The 22017-nt window shown below is 41.3% G+C and overlaps 1 protein-coding gene across 4 annotated transcripts in view; it reads left to right on the top strand.

Moving 5' to 3' along the window:
• Nucleotides 1-22017, top strand: part of PARP14 (poly(ADP-ribose) polymerase family member 14) — a 46030-nt gene that overhangs the window by 4896 nt on the left and 19117 nt on the right. For 2 of the 4 annotated variants that reach the window (XM_047874809.1, XM_047874812.1), the window contains exons 2-9: nucleotides 367-500; nucleotides 1262-1295; nucleotides 5686-5928; nucleotides 8904-9140; nucleotides 13640-15888; nucleotides 16806-17042; nucleotides 17614-17835; nucleotides 21032-21110. In XM_047874809.1, coding sequence (XP_047730765.1) covers nucleotides 367-500; nucleotides 1262-1295; nucleotides 5686-5928; nucleotides 8904-9140; nucleotides 13640-15888; nucleotides 16806-17042; nucleotides 17614-17835; nucleotides 21032-21110 — 3435 coding nt within the window. The other 2 variants (XM_047874811.1, XM_047874810.1) reach the window with 2 other exon arrangements.

Genomic DNA, 22017 nt, shown 5'->3' with positions numbered 1-22017 from the left:
GGAATAAATATTGCTACCTTTCTGAGTGCCTACTGAACATCAGGTACTGAACTAAGTTCTTTATAATGTTTTTTAACACACAACACTTGTACAAGACAGTCTTCATTAATAACTTATTATAGACAAGAGACTGAGGCTGTGTAAGTAAGACTTATTAAAGAACATGCCCAAGGCTTAAAAAAAAAAGTAGGTATAAAGATGGAATTGAAATCCATGTCTACTTGCTAAACTTTTCCTCTTTTCACCACACAAGGACTCACTTGGGAAAATGACCAAGCCATTGAATGATGATGATGAAACCCTCTGGAAATCATGGAGTAATTTTGTGAATAAAAATTTCTTGACAGTTTTTTTTTTTAACTTCAGTTCGGCAAAAAGTTCTGGAGAAAAAGAACCATGAGTTAATATGGCCAGGAAAAGGAACATTCAAGTTAACTGTCCAGTTGCCCACAGCCCCAGACAAGGTCCAGGATGCCTTTGAGGGGGAAATTCCAACAAAGGTAAGTCAAAACATGAGTAAAAGGGAAGTAGGATGTTCTGCCGAGGTGTGTGGGAAGGGAATCACAACATGGGGAATACGGTGGGATGAGAAGTATAAATCAAATTGGAGTAGAAAGCACCTTACAGATGTGGAGGGAGTGAGAGTGGTCATGAGGTAGTTATGGAATAATGAAGGAGGGGGAACTTTTTGTTTGATTTTAGGCACTTTCGGAAAAGTCAGAATTTTCAGATTGTAATAAGGGTGGTTTGAAGGTATAAATTTTTGGGTTTGTTTGTCCTGGGTGCTTTTAACCTGGAACTTGCTCTGTTTGCTTTATCTTTACATCACTTTGAGGGGACAGTGATCCATACTGCATGTACTATTTCCTTGACTGTCAAATGGGATAGTCATAGTATCTACCTTGTTGGATTGTTGTGAGGATTAAAGAGACAACCTCTGTAGAGCATCTGGCCCGGTGCTGGTTAATAGCAAACACTCAGTACATGTTAAATGGGGGAAAAGATTTAGGGCTTACTCCATACCCCAAACGCTTGGTGTTAATTGGAATTTCTGTTATTTGTGACTCATTTGACCAATGATTTTGGAGCTAAGTAGATACAACACTACACACGAGGTGCATTCAACAGCATAATTGCTAGAGCTTTTTATTATTGTTTCTATTGACCCTATGCCTCCGGGCCAGTCCCCAGGGACAGTTTCTCAATGTAAAGAAATTATTAGTAATTTATTGATGCTACTCTATTGTCTATTGGATTTCAGGAACCGGAAGGCAAAGAACATGTCAAAGAACCAGGTAAGGTCAAAGAACTGAGACAGGTGGCCTTCGCCAGCAATTTTGGTTTCATTACAGATGGCACCTGCAGGGGTCATCCTTCTCTTCTTGACTTCACAAAGCGGGGTGTGCTCAGCTTAGAGATGCCTCAGGCTGCCTTATCTACATACTCTCGGCCAGTTGTTCTCAGGGTGAGCATCGGGGAAACCCCCTGAGATCTTAGGGCTCAGGTAGAAGCATGGAAACAGCTCTCTCTGTGGGGACTGGGAGACACCTTGCAATTGAAGGGAAGCAAAGAGGTGCCTGGGAGATAGTGATAAGCCAGCCTTTAGAGCCCATCAAGAAGCAAAGACATGATGTGTCAGTGGGTGCCGTATGTGGCTAAATCCGTTTCTGAGCACTGAGCGTGGAGGGTGCTGTCCTCTGGAGCCACAACAGGAGGGTGGACAAAGGCTTCTAAGTGCTGGGTGCAGGATGTGAGGGCAGCACCCCCCTGGCCAGCAGCAGCTCTTTTCATCTGCTGTAGGAAACGGCCTGCAACCTAGCAGCTGTTGTGGATCCTGCTGCTTCACCTGTGTCCGGATGTTGGCCTGTAGGACCACCTGCCAGTTACTAAAGAAGCAATTAGTTTTCCTGGCTAAGCATGCTGTTATAAAGGGGAGGGGTGAGGACCTATGCTGAATGACTGAGTAAGAGAGATAAAATGATGTATATACCCAAATCTTAGGCAAAAGGAATTCCAAAAAATGTATAAATTATTGTCCTCTAAAATTGAAATTGTCTTGAGAACATGTTTAGAGGTTTGCAACCTTCTCTTTTGAAAATAGCACTAAGCTGAGGGCTGCCTTTACTTGGCAAACCGACTGGATAGGGATGTATAGATTGTTTTCATCTAACATGCTATTAAACTATAGAATCTAGGATGCATGGTTTTCTTAGAAGCTCATGATTCTTATAAGATAGGAATTTTTTTTGTCTGTTTGGAGTAATTCCTGCTTTCTATTCTTCAGATATGGAACTGGCTTACACAACTCCTGGTGTTCATTGTGACCCCCTAAATCCTTATCTATTCTTGGAAAATGCCTTATGTGTTGTACCCTCAGACTCAGTTTTAGACCAGGAAGTGGTTTTATACTGGTACATTTATATCTGTACCACTTCCTGGGTCTAGAATTAATCGAGTCTATGTTTCTTACGGTTTCATAGATTTTACCCTCACTGTGTCTTAACTGATTTGTCAGCACTATTTCAGATTCATGTATAACCCCAACTATAAGTGAGTAAGTATAAGGAAGAGCCATCCAGCCCCACCCACCAGTGGAATTTTCATCATAGTGGAGATTTTAGACTCATTGGCTAGCCTGTTTTTCCATGACCCAGACTCTAATGATAGTCACCAGCCAGGAAGTTGGGCAGTCTTTGACAAAATACTTAATGGTCCCCTTTAAGAGACATAAGAGGAGGTCCTTTGTTGAATGGTTACTCCACACTGAATCCTAACAGTGAGCCTAAGGCTAGGACTCTTGAAATTAATTGGGATGGTATAGTTTTCAGAACGAGCAAAATCAGGGTGGAGGGTGGTTCCCTAATAGGTCCCATATTTCAGGAACGATAAGAACGGAGAATGCTGCCCTGAGAGTGCATGGGGCATGCACGAAATCCTGAAGTTGGAGATGGACAAGCAGTTGGCAGAGTAAGGATAGGTCAATCAAGCCACACACCAACACCAGGGGATGTGAGCCCTGAGCTAATTTCGATTCCCGGCGAAGCAGAGTTGGGCTGGGTCTGAAAGGTGGAAACCAGCAGTTGGAAGAACCTGTAGAAGAGAGACACGCAAGAGCAGAGAAACACTGGCCCTTGTGGTCAGCAAACTCTGGCTTTTTCAAATCTATATTTCCAGCCTGGACTCTTCTAAATTCCAGACCTTGTGTCTGATCTTCCTGTTGGAAAATATGTGAGAGCCACCATGTCTGAAGCTACCTGTGTCATCTTCCTCCTCCTACCCTTTCCGGCTACCTTATTTCTCTTGAAGCACACAACCAGTCTGCCCGTCACCTACTAGAAACTTCAGTCATCTCTCCTCTTTAAGCCTTCACAGACATCGGTCACAGAGATGATCAATGTAAGTTTTCCTGATCTGTCCCTCCCTTATGCCAGACTCCCATTATTACCTCACAAATCCAGCATGGCAGGAGTGCCCTGTATCTGGGGTCTCTCTGATGTCCTTCCCCTGAAATCTGACCAGCCCTTTGTACTATTGCTGAATATCCTGTCACCCTTATCACAGAAACCTTCCACAACTCACTCTTACTACCAACTGCCAAGATAAAGTCCACACCACATTCTGGACAAAGACGATTTTTTTTGGCCTCACTTTTGTCTGCACACAAGTGCTCCTTGAGCTTCATCAGTCAGATCACCTTTTCCTAAGTAGTTTGGGGCAGTCACAGCACCCTGCCTGTACTTCTATTGCTCACGACCCCTTCCATCCCACTTCTCTCTACCTACACTCGAGAGAGCTTTCAAGATCCACTCAGCCTCCCCTTTTCTCTGAAGGCTTTCCAAGGCAGCCCAGTCCCATTCTTTCTCTCTCGGACTCCTGGATGGATTGTTGATGCTCTTTATTTGGCAGTTAACCAAGCCTCAAGCCTCTCTTGTGATGGAGCTTCTAATAGTCGTGGAAGCTTATGTCTCTGGAAAGGCTCTACCCATTCGGTTAATCCAATACTCTTCATTTTGTAAAGAGACATGCCTGAGGTCACATGGCTAAAGAGTGGCTGAGTCAGGGCTTGAACTCAGGCAACCTCATCCCCAGCTCAGCAGTCCTCCTGCTTCATGACATCTGTCTCATTGAAAGATAATTTAGGTTATTATTGAATCCTCAAGCCAATTTTTACTTGGCATGAATGTGTATATGTGTGTGTGGTGTTACATCTAGCATGTAACAGGAGTATGTGTGAGGGTGATCCGACTGGGGTAACAAACAACCTCCTAAATCATAGCTCGATATAGTTGGCAGCTGGGGAGTGGGGGAGTCTAGACTGCTTCACAGTCATTCAGGAATCCCAGATTCCTTCCATCTTTTGACAATATTACTATTGATATGTGGCCTCCAAAGTCACTGCAAGGGAGAATGGAGAGTCACATAAAGGAGATTTGTACTGGCCGGGCTTGGAAGTACAGTTTACACTTCCACACGTATCCCATTAGCCACATGAGCTTGACTGTGGGAAGTCTGGGAAATGTTGCTTAGAGAGAAAACAAAATGGATTTGGTGAGCACAGAGCATTTTACTCTGTCATAATAAACCTTTACAAATGTCGGTTCCTTTTGTCATTTTTCTTGTATGCCTCCATGAGAAAAATCTGTAAGTTCCTTATCTCATGTTTTGTGTATGCATCCCTCTGTACACCTCTAGTGCCTTGAATGTAATAAGGGCCCCAACTGAATAGTCACTCACAGAACGTCTAAAGATCTTATACACATCATGCTGCAGTGAGTGAGTGAGGTCTGAGTGAGACTGACCTGATGCAGAGATGGAACTCACTTAGGGCCAACAGCGGAGAGGAACAAGCTGGCTGGGGTGATTGCTGTTCAGTGAGCTTGACATATACATACAGCTCTCCAGGCAATTTTACTTTCTATGTGTCTTCCTTGGTCACTCAGCAAGTATCCTTTTTTTCTCTTCGGTGATGAAAACTTAATACTTTTCAGAGCATAACGTGTTACATGGGCATCGTAAGATATTCTCGCTTTCCTCCAGTGGCCCGAGCAGTAAATCTCCAATTCAGCAAATGCTATTGAACCTCAAGAATGTACTATGTGCCAGCAATACAGGATGAATAAATATATCCCTTGCTTTTGAGAAGCTGACTTCAATAACTATAATAAGGTGCTTGATAGAAGCATGTGTCAAATACTACAAAAGGCAGGTTCCTCAGAGAGACAAGGCAGGAAAGGATGTAATAAAATCAAACTTAATAATAGCAATAGACTGTTAAGTGCTCCATTTTATTTATTTAAAAAATTTTTAATGTTTACTTATTTTTGAGAGAGAGAGAGAGAGAGAAAGAGAGAGCGAGCGCGAGTGGGGGAGGGGCAGAGAGGGAGACACCAAATCTGAAGCAGGCCCCAGGCTCCGAGCTGTCAGGGCAGAGCCAGATGCGGGGCTCAAACTCATGAACTGTGAGATCATGACCTGAGCCGAAGTTGCACACTCAACCAACTGAGCCACCCAGGTGCCCCGCTCCATTTTACTTTTAATTACATTAAGCAAAAAGCTTTCTAAAATCTGTTTGAGTTAGCCAAGAGAATGAGAAGGAAAGAGGACAGTGTCTTAAGATAATTTACTTTGCTAAGATCATGGTAGATTAATATAACATCTTGTATCTTTTTGTCGTTCTAAAATCAGATGTGTCCGAAGAATTGGATACAAAACTTTCTCTCAACAGAAGATCAGAAAAAGTGGAAGATACCTCAGAAGAATGTGAAAATATTTCCTCTTTGGTTGCATTTGAAAATCTCAAGGCAAATGTAACTGGTATAATGTTAACCTTGCTAGTGGAGAACATAAGTGGCCTGTCCAATGATGATTTTCAAGTGGAAGTAATACGAGATTTTGATGTTGCTGTAGTTACCTTTCAAAAATGTATAGGTAAGATCAAGTGATGCTGTATTTACCAATCTTTCTTTGCACCACACTTTGGGATTTGAGACATCCAGCTAATGTCTTTGAAAGTTGGACTCTTTCCAGTAGCTAGTAGGAGAGGACTCCAAGTTAATATCGATGCTTTTTTATTTTGAAAGAGAAGTAACTTTGTTTTAAAACTAAATTCTGATATATACAGTAAATCAGACTTTAGTGTATGAGTGGTGTGTGTGTGTGAAAGAGAGAGAGAGAGGGACAGAGACAGAGACAACACACCCAAATAGAAATCTAAAGTCTAAGGTTATTAAAGTGATTCCACCTGGGTGGCTCAGTCAGTTAAATGTCCGACTCTTGATTTCAGCTCAGGTCATGATCTCCTGGTTTGTGAGATCCAGCCCCACATCGGGCTGACAGCACAGAGCTTGCTTGGGATTCTCTCTCTTCTTCTCCCTCTCCCTCTGCCCTTCCCCCACTCATGCTCTCTCTCTTGAAATAAATAAACATTAAAAGAAAAAAATTAAAGTGATTCCAGTCAGAGGAGTCAGCATTTTCACATGTGTTATCTTATTGGGAGAAGTAAATATTGATATGTGTTACCAAACTGGACTTATTGGAAGGTAATAATAATAGCAGCCAGTCATATAGTGATACTGTAAGTCAGGTACTATGGTAAGCTCAGTACATGTATTTATTTCTTCTTTTCAACAACCTTTTTTTTTTGTTTATTTACTTTGAGAGAGGGGTCTAGGGGCAGAGAAAGGAAGAGAGAGAGAATCTCAGGCAGGCTTCACACTGTCAGTGTGGAGCCCGATGTGGGGCTCGAGCTCACAAACCAGGAGGTCATGACCTGAGCCAAAATCAAGAATCGGATGCTTAACCAACTGAGCTCCTCAACAACCTTTTGGTAATAATAATAATAATGATGATGATTATTATTAGGTAATAATTATTATTATTAGGTAATAATAGGTAAATATTATTACCTAATAATAATAATCATCATTATTATTATTCCTCATTTTACAGTTGAGGAGACAGAGGTGCCGGGACGCTAATAAATTCTTGGATTTGAACCCAGGCAGCCCTGTTCACTTATCTCCTTTACAATATATTTCCTTAGTACTTTCATGGTCATCACGTAGGTGGGAGGGTAAGTGGATGGGATGCAGGAAATGAATGCTTTTCAAGGTCTGTGGGAGGAGGCATCTTCAGAAGGACAAGAAAATTTCCCAATTCCAAGCCTTCGCTATTCCGTGGCCATGGTAGTAGAATGGTTAAATAAGAGCACAGGTCACGAAGTCAGAACTCTAGTTCCAACATTTGACCACTTATCTGAGGTTGTCTGAGTTACTACCCTCTGTGCTTTACTTTTCTTATCTGTAAAATGGAGAAAGTAGTAGCTACCTGATATGATTTCTAAGAGGATTAAATGAGATAATGTTTGCAAAGCTCTTAATATAGTATCTAAGACATGATAAGGATTCAAGAAAGAACTATTCTTATATCAAATTTATAATTATTTCTTATAAAGGTAAAACTAAATGGCCCTGCTTTTGTTCATTAATCAAAACTCTTAAATATCTACTATGTGCCAGGCTAGGTGCTATGGGTACAGAGATGAATAATTCTTGGTTCCTGCTCTTTGAGGACCTCATATGGAGTTGGAGACCCATATGTAAATGAAAAATGGCAGATGCAAGAGGTGAAGCCATGAGCAGCAGGCTGTGGGGAATGGGAGGAAGGGGAACCCAAACAAGGTGGCTTGGTTTTGCCTTGCTTGCCTATGAAGTTTATACTCCAGTGATCCCAGTCTGCCGGGTCCCTGGTACACTGTTGTTTCCTGCCACTGCTCTTCTCTCTGCCTGAAATGTTTCCTCCCCTTATCTGTCTGCTAATCTCTTCTTTATCTTTCAGAATTCAGATCAGCATCCACTTTCTCTGGGGATCCTTGCGGGATTCCCTGTATTTGTCTTCCTGCCTCATCTGATCCTACAATAGGTCCTTTGTTTGGTTTCAAGATTCCTTCCCTCCTAGGTGGTGAACTTTCAAGGACTTGTTACACTCATTTCTTTATCCCCAGATCCTAGCAGAGTACCTGTCACATTGTGGGTCCACCGTCAATATCTATGAATTTCAAAGAGATAATCAGGCTGAGTCCTGAAGGAGGAATAGGACAAGGATATTTTTTTTTTCAACGTTTATTTATTTTTGGGACAGAGAGAGACAGAGCATGAACGGGGGAGGGGCAGAGAGAGAGGGAGACACAGAATCAGAAATAGGCTCCAGGCTCCGAGCCATCAGCCCAGAGCCTGACGCGGGGCTCGAACTCACGGACCTCGAGATTGTGACCTGGCTGAAGTCGGACGCTTAACCGACTGCGCCACCCAGGCGCCCCGGATATTTTTTTTAAATCAGAGAAGGGCATTTCAGGCATAGGAAATTGTATATATGGAGGCAAAAGGGAATGGGGTTTTCAAAATAATGACTAGGTTTTTTGGCAGTATGGAAAATAAAATGAATGGCAGAGAATAACCAGAGGTGATGTTTGGAAATTAGTTTAGACTCAAATAGCCAAACAAGGGCATTTTTAGCCTAGCTGAGGAGTGTGAACTGACGCTTGCTGCCTACAGGTAATGGGGAGCCATTGTAGGACTTGAGAAAGAAGTGAAATGAGATGATTTGTATTGTAGACAGATTTGTATTGTAGGGGTAGGATGTCAAGTGGGGTGGGGGAGGGCTGTAACTGGAAGCAGGGACACAGCTCAGTGGCAGTAATCCAGGTAAAACATTCATATGTGTATCGCTGTTCAGAGACCAGGAGTTTTAAGTATGTAAATCCTCATATAAAAATAAAATATTGCATCTAAAAATTGAGTGTTTAGCTATCTCCTTTATCTCAACTAATATTCAGACAGTTTCTTCCGTATAATATAAAGATATAATCATAATTTTCTGATTGATCGATTAATTTTGATTTGTAGATGCTGTGAAATTTGTTGATGATTGTGCCAGGCACCATTCAGTGAAACAACTTCAACTTTCTCCACGACTTCTGGAAGTGACAAAAACAATCAGGGTTGAAAACCTGCCACCTGGGGCTGATGACTATAATTTGAAATGTTTATTTGAAAATCCTCTAAATGGAGGAGGAAGAATTGCCAGGATTCAATGTTTGCCTGAAGAGAGTTCAGCTCTGATTGAGTTTTTTGACAAAAAAGGTAATGTCTATGAGCTTGACATTATAAACCTACCTGACATAATCTAAACCATTTTAGCGGATCTTAATAGTTATCAGTTGAGTTCTGATGCATGTTATTTTTTATTCATAAATTTCATTGGAAATCCAATTAGTAATCCCATTCATCTGGGATATCACAGTTAATGGGCCCAGTGATTTAAACATTAGAGAAGCAATGCTGAAGACATAAGGAGATTCTCTCATGAGTCTCTACCTATAATGGAAAATACATAATTCTTAGAATCTTTGAAATACTGTATTAAAGAAGAGGTGATCTGTGTTTTAGCTGTATACTTGGTAGAAATTTTCAAGTTAATTTCCACAAGATTAGGTAAAGAAATGCTCAGAAACACATACAGTTCCTATAAAGTATCACTACTTCCCTTTCACCTGTCAGTATCATCATTCAGAAATTAATAGGGGTGGTTAGTGGCATCCATTGGATGCCTGCTGGATAGTTCTTTGCAGCAACCCTGTGAAAACCATGTCCAGCTGAATCTCAGGGAAACACTTCTGAGGGTTTTGTGGATATTAGATTGCCAGTTTTCCGAGGCATGTGCAAAGTCAGCGCAGAGATTCCACTTGATGTTCAGAGGTGAAGGCTGAGGAGTAGGAATTAGGGGGTCAGACATTTTAGGGAAAGAAGGAACAGTGAGTTTGGGATTACCAGGGGGAGCATGAGACAGGATCACGTGGTATTCCACTCACTGAAGATAAACTGCTTCATGAGCATAGGGGAAGGAAGCTCCCTTGGGCTTTGATGAGTTAGGGAAACGGGTGAAGGTATGGTTTAGATTAAAATGGAATGAAAGTCCTCGTATTCCTTGGACAAGGGGACAAAAGAGGAGCTTCTGTCACAATTTCTTTAAATCTCCCTGAGCCTGGGCTTGAGATTAACAGCTGTCTACTCTAGAAGTTAACTTCCCAGTTTATGGTGGGGCTTCCAACCTCTTGAAGGCTTGGGCAGTTGACTGTGTCCTCAGAATGTCTACATTACATTCTGTATGGCTAATAACAGGAACTGCTTAACCTGGGTTACTTTATGCAGAGCTGCATCTGTGAACAGCAGGGTACTCTCAGAGGTTCCCCTTCACCCTGACCTCTTGATGCTGTCTGACTGTGTTGACCATGCCTTTTCCTCTGAACCCACAAACTCTGTGTTCTCTGTGGTCTGAGATATACTGATCTTCCCTTTCTTTCTCTGGCTGCTCCTTCTCATGATGATGACTTACATTTGCATTACTCTGCAAGGTGCTACAAAATACATTCACAGGCACTGCTTTATGGGCATTGCTATTACTGTGATTCCTATTTTACAAATGAGAAACTGCAGCAGAGAAACGTCAAATAACTTGACCAAGGTTACACAGCTAGTACGTGATAGAGCCAGGGTTTGAACATGGCTAGACTGGACCCTAATCTATGCTCTTAAATTCTCCACTCTTTCCTAATCTCCCGCTCACCTATACCATTAATTTTTCTTATGGGCCATCTCACCACTTACAACAGGTTATTAGTAACGAAGCAAACTGTAGCTAAAGCTGGATTAAAAGGATAATTTATTTAGCAGTCTACATTTTATGCAGATTATTTAAGAGGAATAAGTAAGGCACTTACTCTAAAATTATTTTGTTCAATTTTACAAAGCCTGATTCACAAAATCTTAAGGAAAGGAACTCTTTTTTTTTTTTTAAGGAGAGGGGAACTGTTCCAGACTTAAAAAAATGTTTATTTATTTGTTTTGAGAGAGAGAGTGAGCAGGGAGGGGCAGAGACCAAGAATTCCAAGCAGGCTCTGCATTGCCAGCACAAAGTCCAACTCATGAACCATGAGATCATGGCCTGAGTCAAAACCAAGAGTTGGATGCCTAACCAAGCCATCCAGGCGCCCCTTAAGAGAAGGAACTCTTATTGAATACCTGTTATAGGTGAGATCTTTTGCTGTATTTTCTATCACAGTATTTCACTGAATCCTAGTAATAACTTACATATAGTTACTTTTTCTTGTACAGAGAAGGAAACAGGGTGGAGAATTTAAGCCACAATAAGGAGTCATCTGTGATGATTTTTGGGTCAGACAGATCCTGGCTTTGATGCTTATTAGCTTTGTGATCTTGGGAAAATTACTTTATTATTTTAAATATATTTTTTATTGAAATATAGTTGACACACTATGTTACATTAGGTTTAGATGTTCAACATAGGGATTCAACAACTCTATACCTTACCCTCTGCTCACTGTATGGTGTAGCTACTGTCACCATACAGGGCTATCACAATATCACTGACTGCATTCCCTATGCTATACCTTTCATCCCTGTGACTTACTGATTCCATAGCTGGAATGTATCTCCCACTCCCCTTTATCCATTTTGCCCATCCTCCAACCCACTTCCCCTTGGCAATCATCAGTTTTTTGTTCTCTGTATTTATGGGTCTGCTTGTTTGTTCATTTGTTTTGTTTTTCAAGTATTTATTTATTTTTGGGAGAGTACAAGCAAGGGAGGGGCAGAGAGAGGGGGACAGAAGAGAGCCTGATGTGGGGCTCCAATTCACAAACCATGAGATCATGACATGAGCCACCTAGGTGCTCCCATTTGTTTTGTTTTTTAGATTCTACATAAAAGTGAAATCATATGGTATTTGTCTTTCTCTGACTTATTTCACTTAGCACAATACCCTCTAGGTCCGTCCGTGTTGTCACAAATGGCAAGAGCTCATTGTTTTTTACGGCTAATTAATATTCCATCGTGTGTGTGTGTGTGTGTGTGTGTGTGTGTGTGTGTGTATAATCACATCTTCTTAATCCATTCATCTGTCAGTCAACTTAGGTTGTTTCCATATCTTGGCTATTGTAAATAATGCTGCCATAAACATAGTGGTACATGTATCTTTTTAATTAGTAGGGGTTTTTTTTGTTTGTTTGTTTGGTTTCAGTAAATACCCAGTAGTAGAATTACTGGACTGTCTGGTCTTTCTATGTTTTATGTTTTGAGGAATCTCAATACTGTTTTCCACATTGGCTTCACCAATTTACATTCCTACCAACAGTACATGAAGGTTCCTTTTTCTCCACATCCTTGCCAATGCTTGTTATTTCTTGTCTTTTTGATCACGTTAGTGATCCTGCCCAGGCTTGGATCCTGCACAAAGCCATGTTGGGAAGTTCATATTATGTGTAATGACCTCTGAAGGCCACATCCTTTTCATGATGTCTGGCTCCAGGCCTAAGAGACAATCATGCACAAGGGGAAATTATTTTTAACACCTTTCTACAAGGATGCTATTTTAATTCAACTTGTTACTGGAGTTCATTCTAATTCCCTTCCGTTTTAGACCTCTTGTGCCCATCTAATAACTAACACAAAATGAAGAGGGGCTTTGGGAAGAAGAGTACCCGCCCATACACACACACACACACACACACACACACACACACACACACACACACACACATCCCACCCTAGGAACTGTCCCAGTAGAAGTGGCAGGAGAGGGGGTCATAGCAGGGACAAGGGGAGGTTCAGAACCTACTGAATCAGAATCCTTGGGGTTGGGCTTTCTAATGACTAGGAGGTGATCCTCTTTGGAACCCCTGGTAAAGGAGCAGGAGCATTGGCTTGAGAGTTAGACACTGGCTCAAATCTTACCTCAGATAATACTAATATTAGATGACCCTATTTGAGTTCTCTAACCTTTCCTAGCCTCAGTTTTATCATTTGTAAATAGGGATGATAATAATAGTGTCTCTATCTCAAAGGGTTATTGTGAGGATTAAATAAATACATATATGTAAAGCACTTAAAATGGTGTCTGACACATGGTAAGCTATGGTAATTATTATTATGCTCCCCCCTTAGAGGTTTTAACGGAATCTAAATCATCTATGAAGCCTAAAATTGTGAGACTGTATAAGAAGCAGCAAATAGCATGATTCTTACATGAGTTTTGCTTTCAGCACCATAACATTCTTTACACTGGGACCAAACATTGCCCCCATACTTGTGAACAAATTCTTATCTATTTGTTAATCTGGTGGTGATATATCAGTGTTACCAGAAAACAGAAAATAGAGGGGTGCCTGGCTGGCTCACTCAGTGGGGCACGTGACTCTTGATCTCAGGGCTGTAAGTTTGAGACCTACGACGGGTGTAGAGATTACTTAAAAATAAAATAAAATAAAATAAAATAAAATAAAATAAAATAAAATAAAATAAAATAAAAAGAAGATAGAATTTGCTTAGCAGAATTTCACCATAGGGTGATCTTGGTTGGAAAGTATTCCATTAAACAAGGGATACCTATGCAGTATTAATACAAATCTATTTATATTTGAGGATAATAACATGCTTTTTAATAGCATGTTATAATATCAAAGTTCTACAAACACTAGGCTTTTTTTTCTCTAATAGAAAAGATTTTTTTTTTCACTTGAAATACATTACTCTGGGATTACTTTATTTGTTTCTTTCCTTTTAAGTGTTACACACCATCACGACCAAGAAACTTGACCTCCATAACATGCCGCTCTCTGTGTTTCCGTACTATGCCTCTTTGGGCACGGCCTTGTACGGAAAGGAGAAACCTCTGATTAAGCTTCCAGCACCATTCAGAGAATCGTTAGATCTTCCCTTATGGAGATTCTTGAAGAAAAAGCACCATCTGATGGATGAGATAAATGATGAAGTGAGGCGTTGTCACTCTGAACTAATGTGGTCCGAACTCAGTGGTGAAGTTACCATCAGACCTGCAACCACATTATTCAGTCTAGGTAGACTAAGGATCAGGACTTGGCAGAAAGATGTTTCCACAGCATTCTCTAGCATCAGGTCTAAATATAAAGTCACCCCATTGAAAGTGGATCCCATAGTGTGGGACACCATAAAAAATAGTTTAGAAGACGACAGGATTTTGACTGAATTTGATACACTTATGGGGGTTGTAACCTTAGTGGGGAAATCAGAGGATGTACAGAACATTGAGCCACAAATCAAGGAATTAATAGAAAGTACAACTCAAAAAATTAAAAAAGAAGAGCAAAGTGTAAAGGAAAAAGTGGCCATTGCTCCAGGAAGGTATTCTCTTTTGTGTCACAGTGGCATCCTGGAGCGTCTCCACACTGAGTGCCCAGAGATGGAGATGTCTTATGATGAAGCTTCTCAACACATGAGCTTCAAAGGACTCCGCACAGATGTGTATAAAGCAAAGTGTGAAATACAGAAAAAAATGTACACCATGGCTCAAAAAAACATCCAGCTTCCCCCTGAGATTTTCCAATTTTTGCAAAAAGTAGACTGTGCAGAATTCTCTAAGTCTCTTTTTATAGCACAGAAAATTCTTGCTGTTTATGAGCTAGAGGGTACAGCTGTTCTTCTAACCAGCTATTTCTCTGAAGTCCTATTAGATGCTGAAAAGCAAATGGTCAGTGCCTTAAGTTCTAAGCGCATAGACATTGAGGACAAGGACATTCTTAATGGCAAGAAATGGAAAGGGCTCACTCGCAGATTGCGTAAGAAACATAATTCCTCGTCAAAGACTGTAATAATCGATGAGTTAACTTCAGGAACCAAAGCTGAGGTTATCATTGCAGGCTGTGTGAGAGAAGTGAATGAAACCCATAGCTTGCTTTTTGACTTTGTGGAAGAACACACGAAAATAGAGAGATTGGTTGAAATAGAGCCTTCCATAATCATTGATTATTTGAAGATAGAAAAAAAGCCATTCTGGCAAAAGATAAAGAAGACAAATGTTCAAGTAATTTTCAATGCTGAGAATAAAAAAAAAGGCATTTTACTAATTGGCCCAAAGGCTAAAGTCCTGGACGGCATGCACATCATCAAGCAAGCCTGGGAATCCATCTGTGTTGAAAGCATCCATATTGATAAGCCAGGAGTCAGCCAGTTCTTCCAGGAGAAAGCACAGTATTATAAAAGTGAAGTCAAACGGTTATTTGGATGTTTCATTGAACTACAGGAGAATGGAGGGAAGAAGGAGGGAGGTGGCACTGATGGACAGAAGTGCTCTTCTCGGGCAGAGCTGGCCCCTGGAGTCTCTCTGATTGTGCAACGGGGCGACTTGACACAGTTTCCTGTGGAAGTGGTGGTGAGCACTGCAAATGAGGACCTGAAGCTCTCTGGCGGCCTAGCGGCTGCTCTTTCTAAAGCGGCTGGCCCTGAGCTCCAAGCAGACTGTGACCAGATAGCGAAGAAGATGGGCAAGATCCCCCCTGGCCATGCCGTCATCTCCAAAGCAGGAAAGCTCCCATACCGGCATGTGATTCATGCCGTGGGGCCCAAGTGGAAGGGAGATGAGGCCCTGAAGTGTGTGCTCCAGTTAAAGAAAGCTATAGAAGAAAGTCTCCATTTGGCTGCAAAATACAAGTACCGATCCATAGCCATCCCTGCTATCAGCTCTGGAGTCTTTGGCTTTCCCTTAGCCCGGTGTGTGAAGACTATTGTTTTGGCTATCAAGAAAAACTTCCAGCTTAACCAGGATGGAAATACCTTGAAAGAGATTTACCTTGTGGATACAGCAGAGAAGGCTGTGGAGGCCTTTGCAGAGACAGTGAAAACTGTATTTGAAGACTCCCTGTCTGTTGCCGCTTCGCTGCCCAGTTTACCCGCAGCAGTCCAGCCCAGCTTGATAACAGTTCATGGAAACGGACAAATGTCATTGTCCCAGGGAAATCTGAGGCTCCTGCTGGTGAAAGGGGATGTGCAGAGTGCTACGGTGAGTGTCCCTACCTACAGAACACCCACCAAGGTGCTGTGACTCCAGTTAGCCTGTTGCCAAAGGAAGATTAGGATGGAGGGAAAGAATCCCATGCCTGCCCTCCCGGCCTCAAAACCGGTTTCCTCAGAAAACTGGGCTGCTTCATTGAGGCATTTACTAACAGCGATTGGCCAGTTAACCGTGGGGACTGCAAGTGTATTCAGATCGCTAGGTCTCCGGTAAATGTGAAAACCCACAGGAAGATCTTACCTTTACACTTATCCTCACCACTTACACATTTATACTTTTTCAGTGCCTTTATACCTGTCATATTTTGGCAAATCTAAGGTTAATTTCCTGTCAAATTTACAGAGGGCAGATACAGAAAAATTAGAATATTTGATGCAGGCAGAGGACAGGAATCTTGTCAATGGCGCTGAACCAGGGTGAGCCACGTTACTCCTCAGTGACCCATGCGGGGCAGCTGTGAACATCGCTTGGTCACATTCCCTCTCCTGTCTTCTCTTGGTGCCTTAATCTAGCCTGATTTAGAAAGTCTCTATCAGGTCCAACCAATCTGCTCACAGCTCAAACGTACCGGGCTTATGTTCATGCTGGCCCCCTCCCAGATGACTGTCCTGTCTTCCTCTGCCTGCTGCAGGGATTCCCATTTTCTAGACCCCGGAAGTCACTTCCTCTGCGCTGCTTCAGTGACCCCATACTATTTATATATTGCTTTTTGACAGCTCTCTGTTGTCCTAGAGTGTTAATTAAATAAGCTTCTAGTAACCCTTTGCCTTGGATGGCATTTCAACCTCTGAAATCAATCATCTTAGTTTCCCCCTCATCGTGCCAAGCACGTGGCTCAAACGTAGTCCTCCTTGATGAATGCTTTTTGTTAGCATCTGAGACAAATTGTTGGCTTTCTCTTTAAGGCTGATGTTCTTGTCAACTCCATTCCCATGGATCTTGAGCTTAATAGAGGGCCCCTTTCTCAGGCCCTCCTGGCAAAAGCTGGGCCAAAGCTCCAGGAGGAATTGAACATTGTTGGACAAATGGCAATTGTTGGCATGGGCACAGTTCTCCAAACCAGCGGACACAGTCTGCACTGCCGCCGTGTGCTTCACGTGGTGGCTCCAAACTGGAGAGATGACAGCACATCTTCATACAAGGTGGGCCAGGAGTTAGGTTCTCTAGGAAATTGGGTAGCCCTCTGGACCCTCCTCTTAGGGTAATGTAGCTTGCCTCTCTGTCACATTCTCAGCAGGTTCTATCATTAGGGCTGTTTGTTTTGTTTTGTTTTGTTTTGTTTTGTTTTGTTTTGTTTTGTTTTGTTTTAGCCCTAGCTGACTTCTGAAGACTGGTTAATAATATACATTGCTTATAGCGCCCAGTCATTATTGGGGCTCATTTAAGAGGTATGGAAAATGGCACGTCCTCAGTGGGGATAGCAAGGCGAGGGCATGGAGAATGGAAGAGGATGAAGGATTAGAACAGTTTTTGCCCTGCTTCTTATCTTCATTGCTGAGTAAGTTTGGATCTTTTTGGAGGGCCTGTGACGTTCTCTTTTTCTTTTCCTCATCAGCTCCTATACTCTTCTTTCCTTTTTTTGACTGCCCTTCACCTCTGTTGAAAGCGGAGCAGTAGACAGAGATCACAGTCAAAGTTGCTAAATTTTTGTCCTTTTTGTTCTGACTCCCAATTCTAGGAAAGATGCATAAAGTTGTGCTTTGTGCCTTTCAGATCATGGGAGACATAATCAGAAAATGTTTGGAAATCACTGAGAGCTTATCCTTGAAATCAATTGCATTTCCAGCCATAGGAACAGGAAATTTGGGGTTTCCTAAAACCATTTTTGCTGAATTAATCATTTCAGAAGTGTTAAAATTTAGTAGCAAGACTCAACTGACAACTTTACAAGAGGTTTACTTTCTGCTGCACCCGAGTGATCATGGAAATATTCAGGTACAATCTCACTAACTTCTGGCTGTTTTGACAGCTGAGCCCTCATGTTCTCAAATGTCTTCTTGGTCTTTTAGGTTGTTTTTTCCATGTATTTCCCATACATGGGAAGGTAAAGTAATAGTGTAGACACACTATACTTTATATAATAGTTGTAGCACAGCAAATTTCAAGCAAATTTATGGATATGGAAAAAAATTTAACTTCTTATTAAGGAAATTTTTAAGCATTAATGAAAGTAGACAAAATAGTATAATGAATTCCCTGTACCCATCACTCATCAATTACAATTATCAACCTCTGGCCAATATGTTTCATTTCTATCTCTATTTATTTCCCCTCTTCCTATGTTATTTTTTTCTTTTTATTTATTTATCTTTTTAATTTAAATTTTAGTTACCATAAAGTGAAATATTGGTTTCAGGAATTGAATTTAGGGGTTCATCACTTACATACAGCACCCAGCGCTCATCACAACAAATGCCCTCCTTAGTATACCCATCACCCATCTAGCCCTTCCCCCCATCACCTCCCTCCCTCAACCGTCCTTTTGTTGACTATCCTTAAGAGTCTCTTGTGGTTTGTTTCCCTCTCTTCCCGCCCCCTCTTCCCATGTGTTCATCTTTTTTCCCCCTAAATTCCACATATGAGTGAAATCATATGGTATTTGTCTCTCGAGCAAATCCTAGACATAACTTTATCCATAAACAATTCAGTGTTTATTTTATTTTAAACAATAGGATTCTTTTTGAAAGGTAACATGGCCACAGTGCTATTTCACACATAAAATAAATTGAAAATCATTTCATTATTTTAGCAATTCCCAAATCGATGTTCAGATTTCCAATTGTCTCATAAAGGCCTTATTTTGTTTTTATAGCTTGTTTGTTTTAATCAGAATCCAAATAAGGCCCATATATTGCAGTGGAGCTGACATCCCTTAATCCTCTTTTAATCTATAGGATTCCCTTCCATATAAACATGGAAATCTTAATACATAATATAAAAGTTGTAGTCCTCTAAATAGGAGAAAAAACAGTTGTAGTCCTGTAAATAACATGAGGAGAATGTCAGGATGAGATACAACTAAAAGGTGGGGTTAGAATGAACTCAGCACACCCCCATGTGAGTAGAAGATTTGGACCTAGAAATACCAGAACCCCCTTCGATTGTAGAAAGTCTTTCAACTGGCTGTTCACCTTTACACATGGAGCTTCCCTAGAAGCCCATGAGCCTGAGACCCTGGCTCTATAGTCTTCCCTGGCCCCCTCCAGCTACTGTATCAGTCTTTTAGCAAAAAAGTTACTCATTTTTTTTCCCAAAAAAAAAATCTCTCCTGCTTGTTTTTTTTTTTTTTTTTTTTTTTTTTTTTTTTTTCAACGTTTTTTTATTTTATTTTTGGGACAGAGAGAGACAGAGCATGAACGGGGGAGGGGCAGAGAGAGAGGGAGACACAGAATCGGAAACAGGCTCCAGGCTCTGAGCCATCAGCCCAGAGCCCGACGCGGGGCTCGAACTCACGGACCGCGAGATCGCGACCTGGCTGAAGTCGGACGCTCAACCGACTGCGCCACCCAGGCGCCCCTCTCCTGCTTGTTTAAAAGGAGAAATAAAGTGATGATTTGATGGTGTCACTAACAGGAAAAGAAACGGAATTCACAGGCTCACTAACTCTAGAATACATACACCAGCCTCTTATCCCAGAGAGGACTACTCCCCTAGTGGTTCCTCTCCTGGTACAAATAAGAAGTTAAAAAATAAAGTATTTCTGTCCATGTGACTATCTTTCTCATAATACTACGGGTTTTTTTAACAACTGGCAAGATACCTGCTCTCACTGATTATGAAAACAACACATATTCATTGTAGAAAATTTGAACCATACAAAATGTATTCATTCTTTTAGTTCAATTTCATCCTGGCCTTCTTTTTTTTTTTTTTAATTTTTTTTTTTCAACATTTATTTATTTTTGGGACAGAGAGAGACAGAGCATGAATGGGGGAGGGGCAGAGAGAGAGGGAGACACAGAATCGGAAACAGGCTCCAGGCTCCGAGCCATCAGCCCAGAGCCTGACGCGGGGCTCGAACTCACAGACCGCGAGATCGTGACCTGGCTGAAGTCGGACGCTTAACCGACTGTGCCACCCAGGCGCCCCATCCTGGCCTTCTTTTATACATGTGTACTTTTTTTTTTTTTTAATTTTTTTTTTCAACGTTTATTTTTATTTTTGGGATAGAGAGAGAGAGCATGAACGGGGGAGGGGCAGAGAGAGAGGGAGACACAGAATCGGAAACAGGCTCCAGGCTCCGAGCCATCAGCCCAGAGCCTGACGCGGGGCTCGAACTCACAGACCGCGAGATCGTGACCTGGCTGAAGTCGGACGCTTAACCGACTGTGCCACCCAGGCGCCCCCTTTTTTTTTTAATTAGAGAGAGAGAGAGTGAGTGAGTGCAAGTAGGGGAGGGGCAGAGGGAGAGAGGGAGAAAGACAATCTCAAGCAGGCCCTGTACTGTCAGCACAGAGCCCAATGTAGGGCTCAAACTCATGAACTGAACTGTGAGATCATGACCTGAGCTGAAATCAATAGTCGGACGCTTAACCGACTGAGCCACCTAGACGCCCCTGAAAATGAGATTTGAAATGGCTACTAAGGGGCGCCTGGGTGGCGCAGTCGGTTAAGCGTCCGACTTCAGCCAGGTCACGATCTCGCGGTCCGTGAGTTCGAGCCCCGCGTCGGGCTCTGGGTTGATGGCTCAGAGCCTGGAGCCTGTTTCCGATTCTGTGACTCCCTCTCTCTCTGCCCCTCCCCCGTTCATGCTCTGTCTCTCTCTGTCCCAAAAATAAATAAACGTTGAAATGGCTACTAAATATTCCAACACATGGATATACTAAAATTTATTTAACCATTTCCCTGTTGGATTGTAAACTGTTTTATATTTTCTCTGTTATAAATAGCATGTAATGAATATGCTTATATTTATATCTTTGTTTACATATTTAATAGTTTTCCTAGAATGCATTTGTAGAAACAGAGTTATATGTATTATTTTCATAGTTTTAAAAATCTATTATGAAAATAACACTTTGAGAGTTGTTCTCTCCTGAGTATGTGTGCATGCAAGATCAAAAGCCCTGATGAATCACATTTATTCATCTACTGAGGATTGTAGTGGTCAAAACTGTCTTTGTATTTCCAGGCATTTTCAGATGAATTCGCCAGAAGGACTAATGGAAATTTCGTCAGTGACAAAATTCCCAAGGCTGAAGATGAACAAGGTTCAGTAAAGCTTTTAAATGAGAAATTATTTCTAGTTGCTAAGTAACTATTCAATGAAAGATGGTAGTGATGTTTTTTATGAAAGAATCAATTACTGATAAAGAAGATATTAAATTATATCCCATACACCTGAGCATGTAACACACTGGCTGTGTTTATGTGACCTAAAGTGAAAGAGTAGGTAGGCTAAATTATATAATCTGTACAATGAATTTTTAAGTAGTAATAAGGCTACTATTTTCTAAGGATGATGTGGCATGTTTTCTCAAACAGATAGATTTAAAGAGACAGTACCAACCAAATGCTTCTCCTCTGTCAAATTTGCTGTTGCTATATTCGAGTTTATTCTGTTTGGAGTTTGCTGAGGCTTCTTGATTCTGAATGTGTATGTTTCCCATCAAATTTGGGAATTTTTCAGTCTCTTCTTCAATTATTTTACCACACTGATCTCTCTCCAGTGCCCCGATAACAAGAATGTGAAGTGTTTTGATAGCATTCCACAGCGCCCCAGGATCTCTTTTTTTTTTTTTCTTTTTTTAAAATCTCTTTTCTCTCTCTGTTCTTCACATTGGATAATTTCTATTGATCCACTTCCAAGTTCATGGACTCTTTGCTCTGTCCACTAGCCATCCAGTGAATTTTTTTACTTCAGATACTGTATTTTTAAGCTCTAACATGTCCATTTGGTTCTTTTTAAAAATAGTTTATATTTCTCTGCAGGGCCCCTATTTTTTCCATTCATGCCAAATCATTTCCATGCATTCAACTATGTTTACTTTGACCTCAGGGAGCATAGTTATAGCAGATGCTTTAAAGTCTTGGTCTGATAATTCCAACATCTGGATCATCTTGAGATTAGCATCTGAAATTGATTGTCTTTATCCTTGAGAACTCATCACATTTGCT

The sequence above is a fragment of the Prionailurus viverrinus genome, chromosome C2 (assembly GCF_022837055.1).
Source record: "Prionailurus viverrinus isolate Anna chromosome C2, UM_Priviv_1.0, whole genome shotgun sequence".
NCBI classification, from domain to species: domain Eukaryota; kingdom Metazoa; phylum Chordata; class Mammalia; order Carnivora; family Felidae; genus Prionailurus; species Prionailurus viverrinus.
Note: the sequence above shows the minus strand (reverse complement) of the source record. Positions and strands in the feature narration are given on the sequence as shown.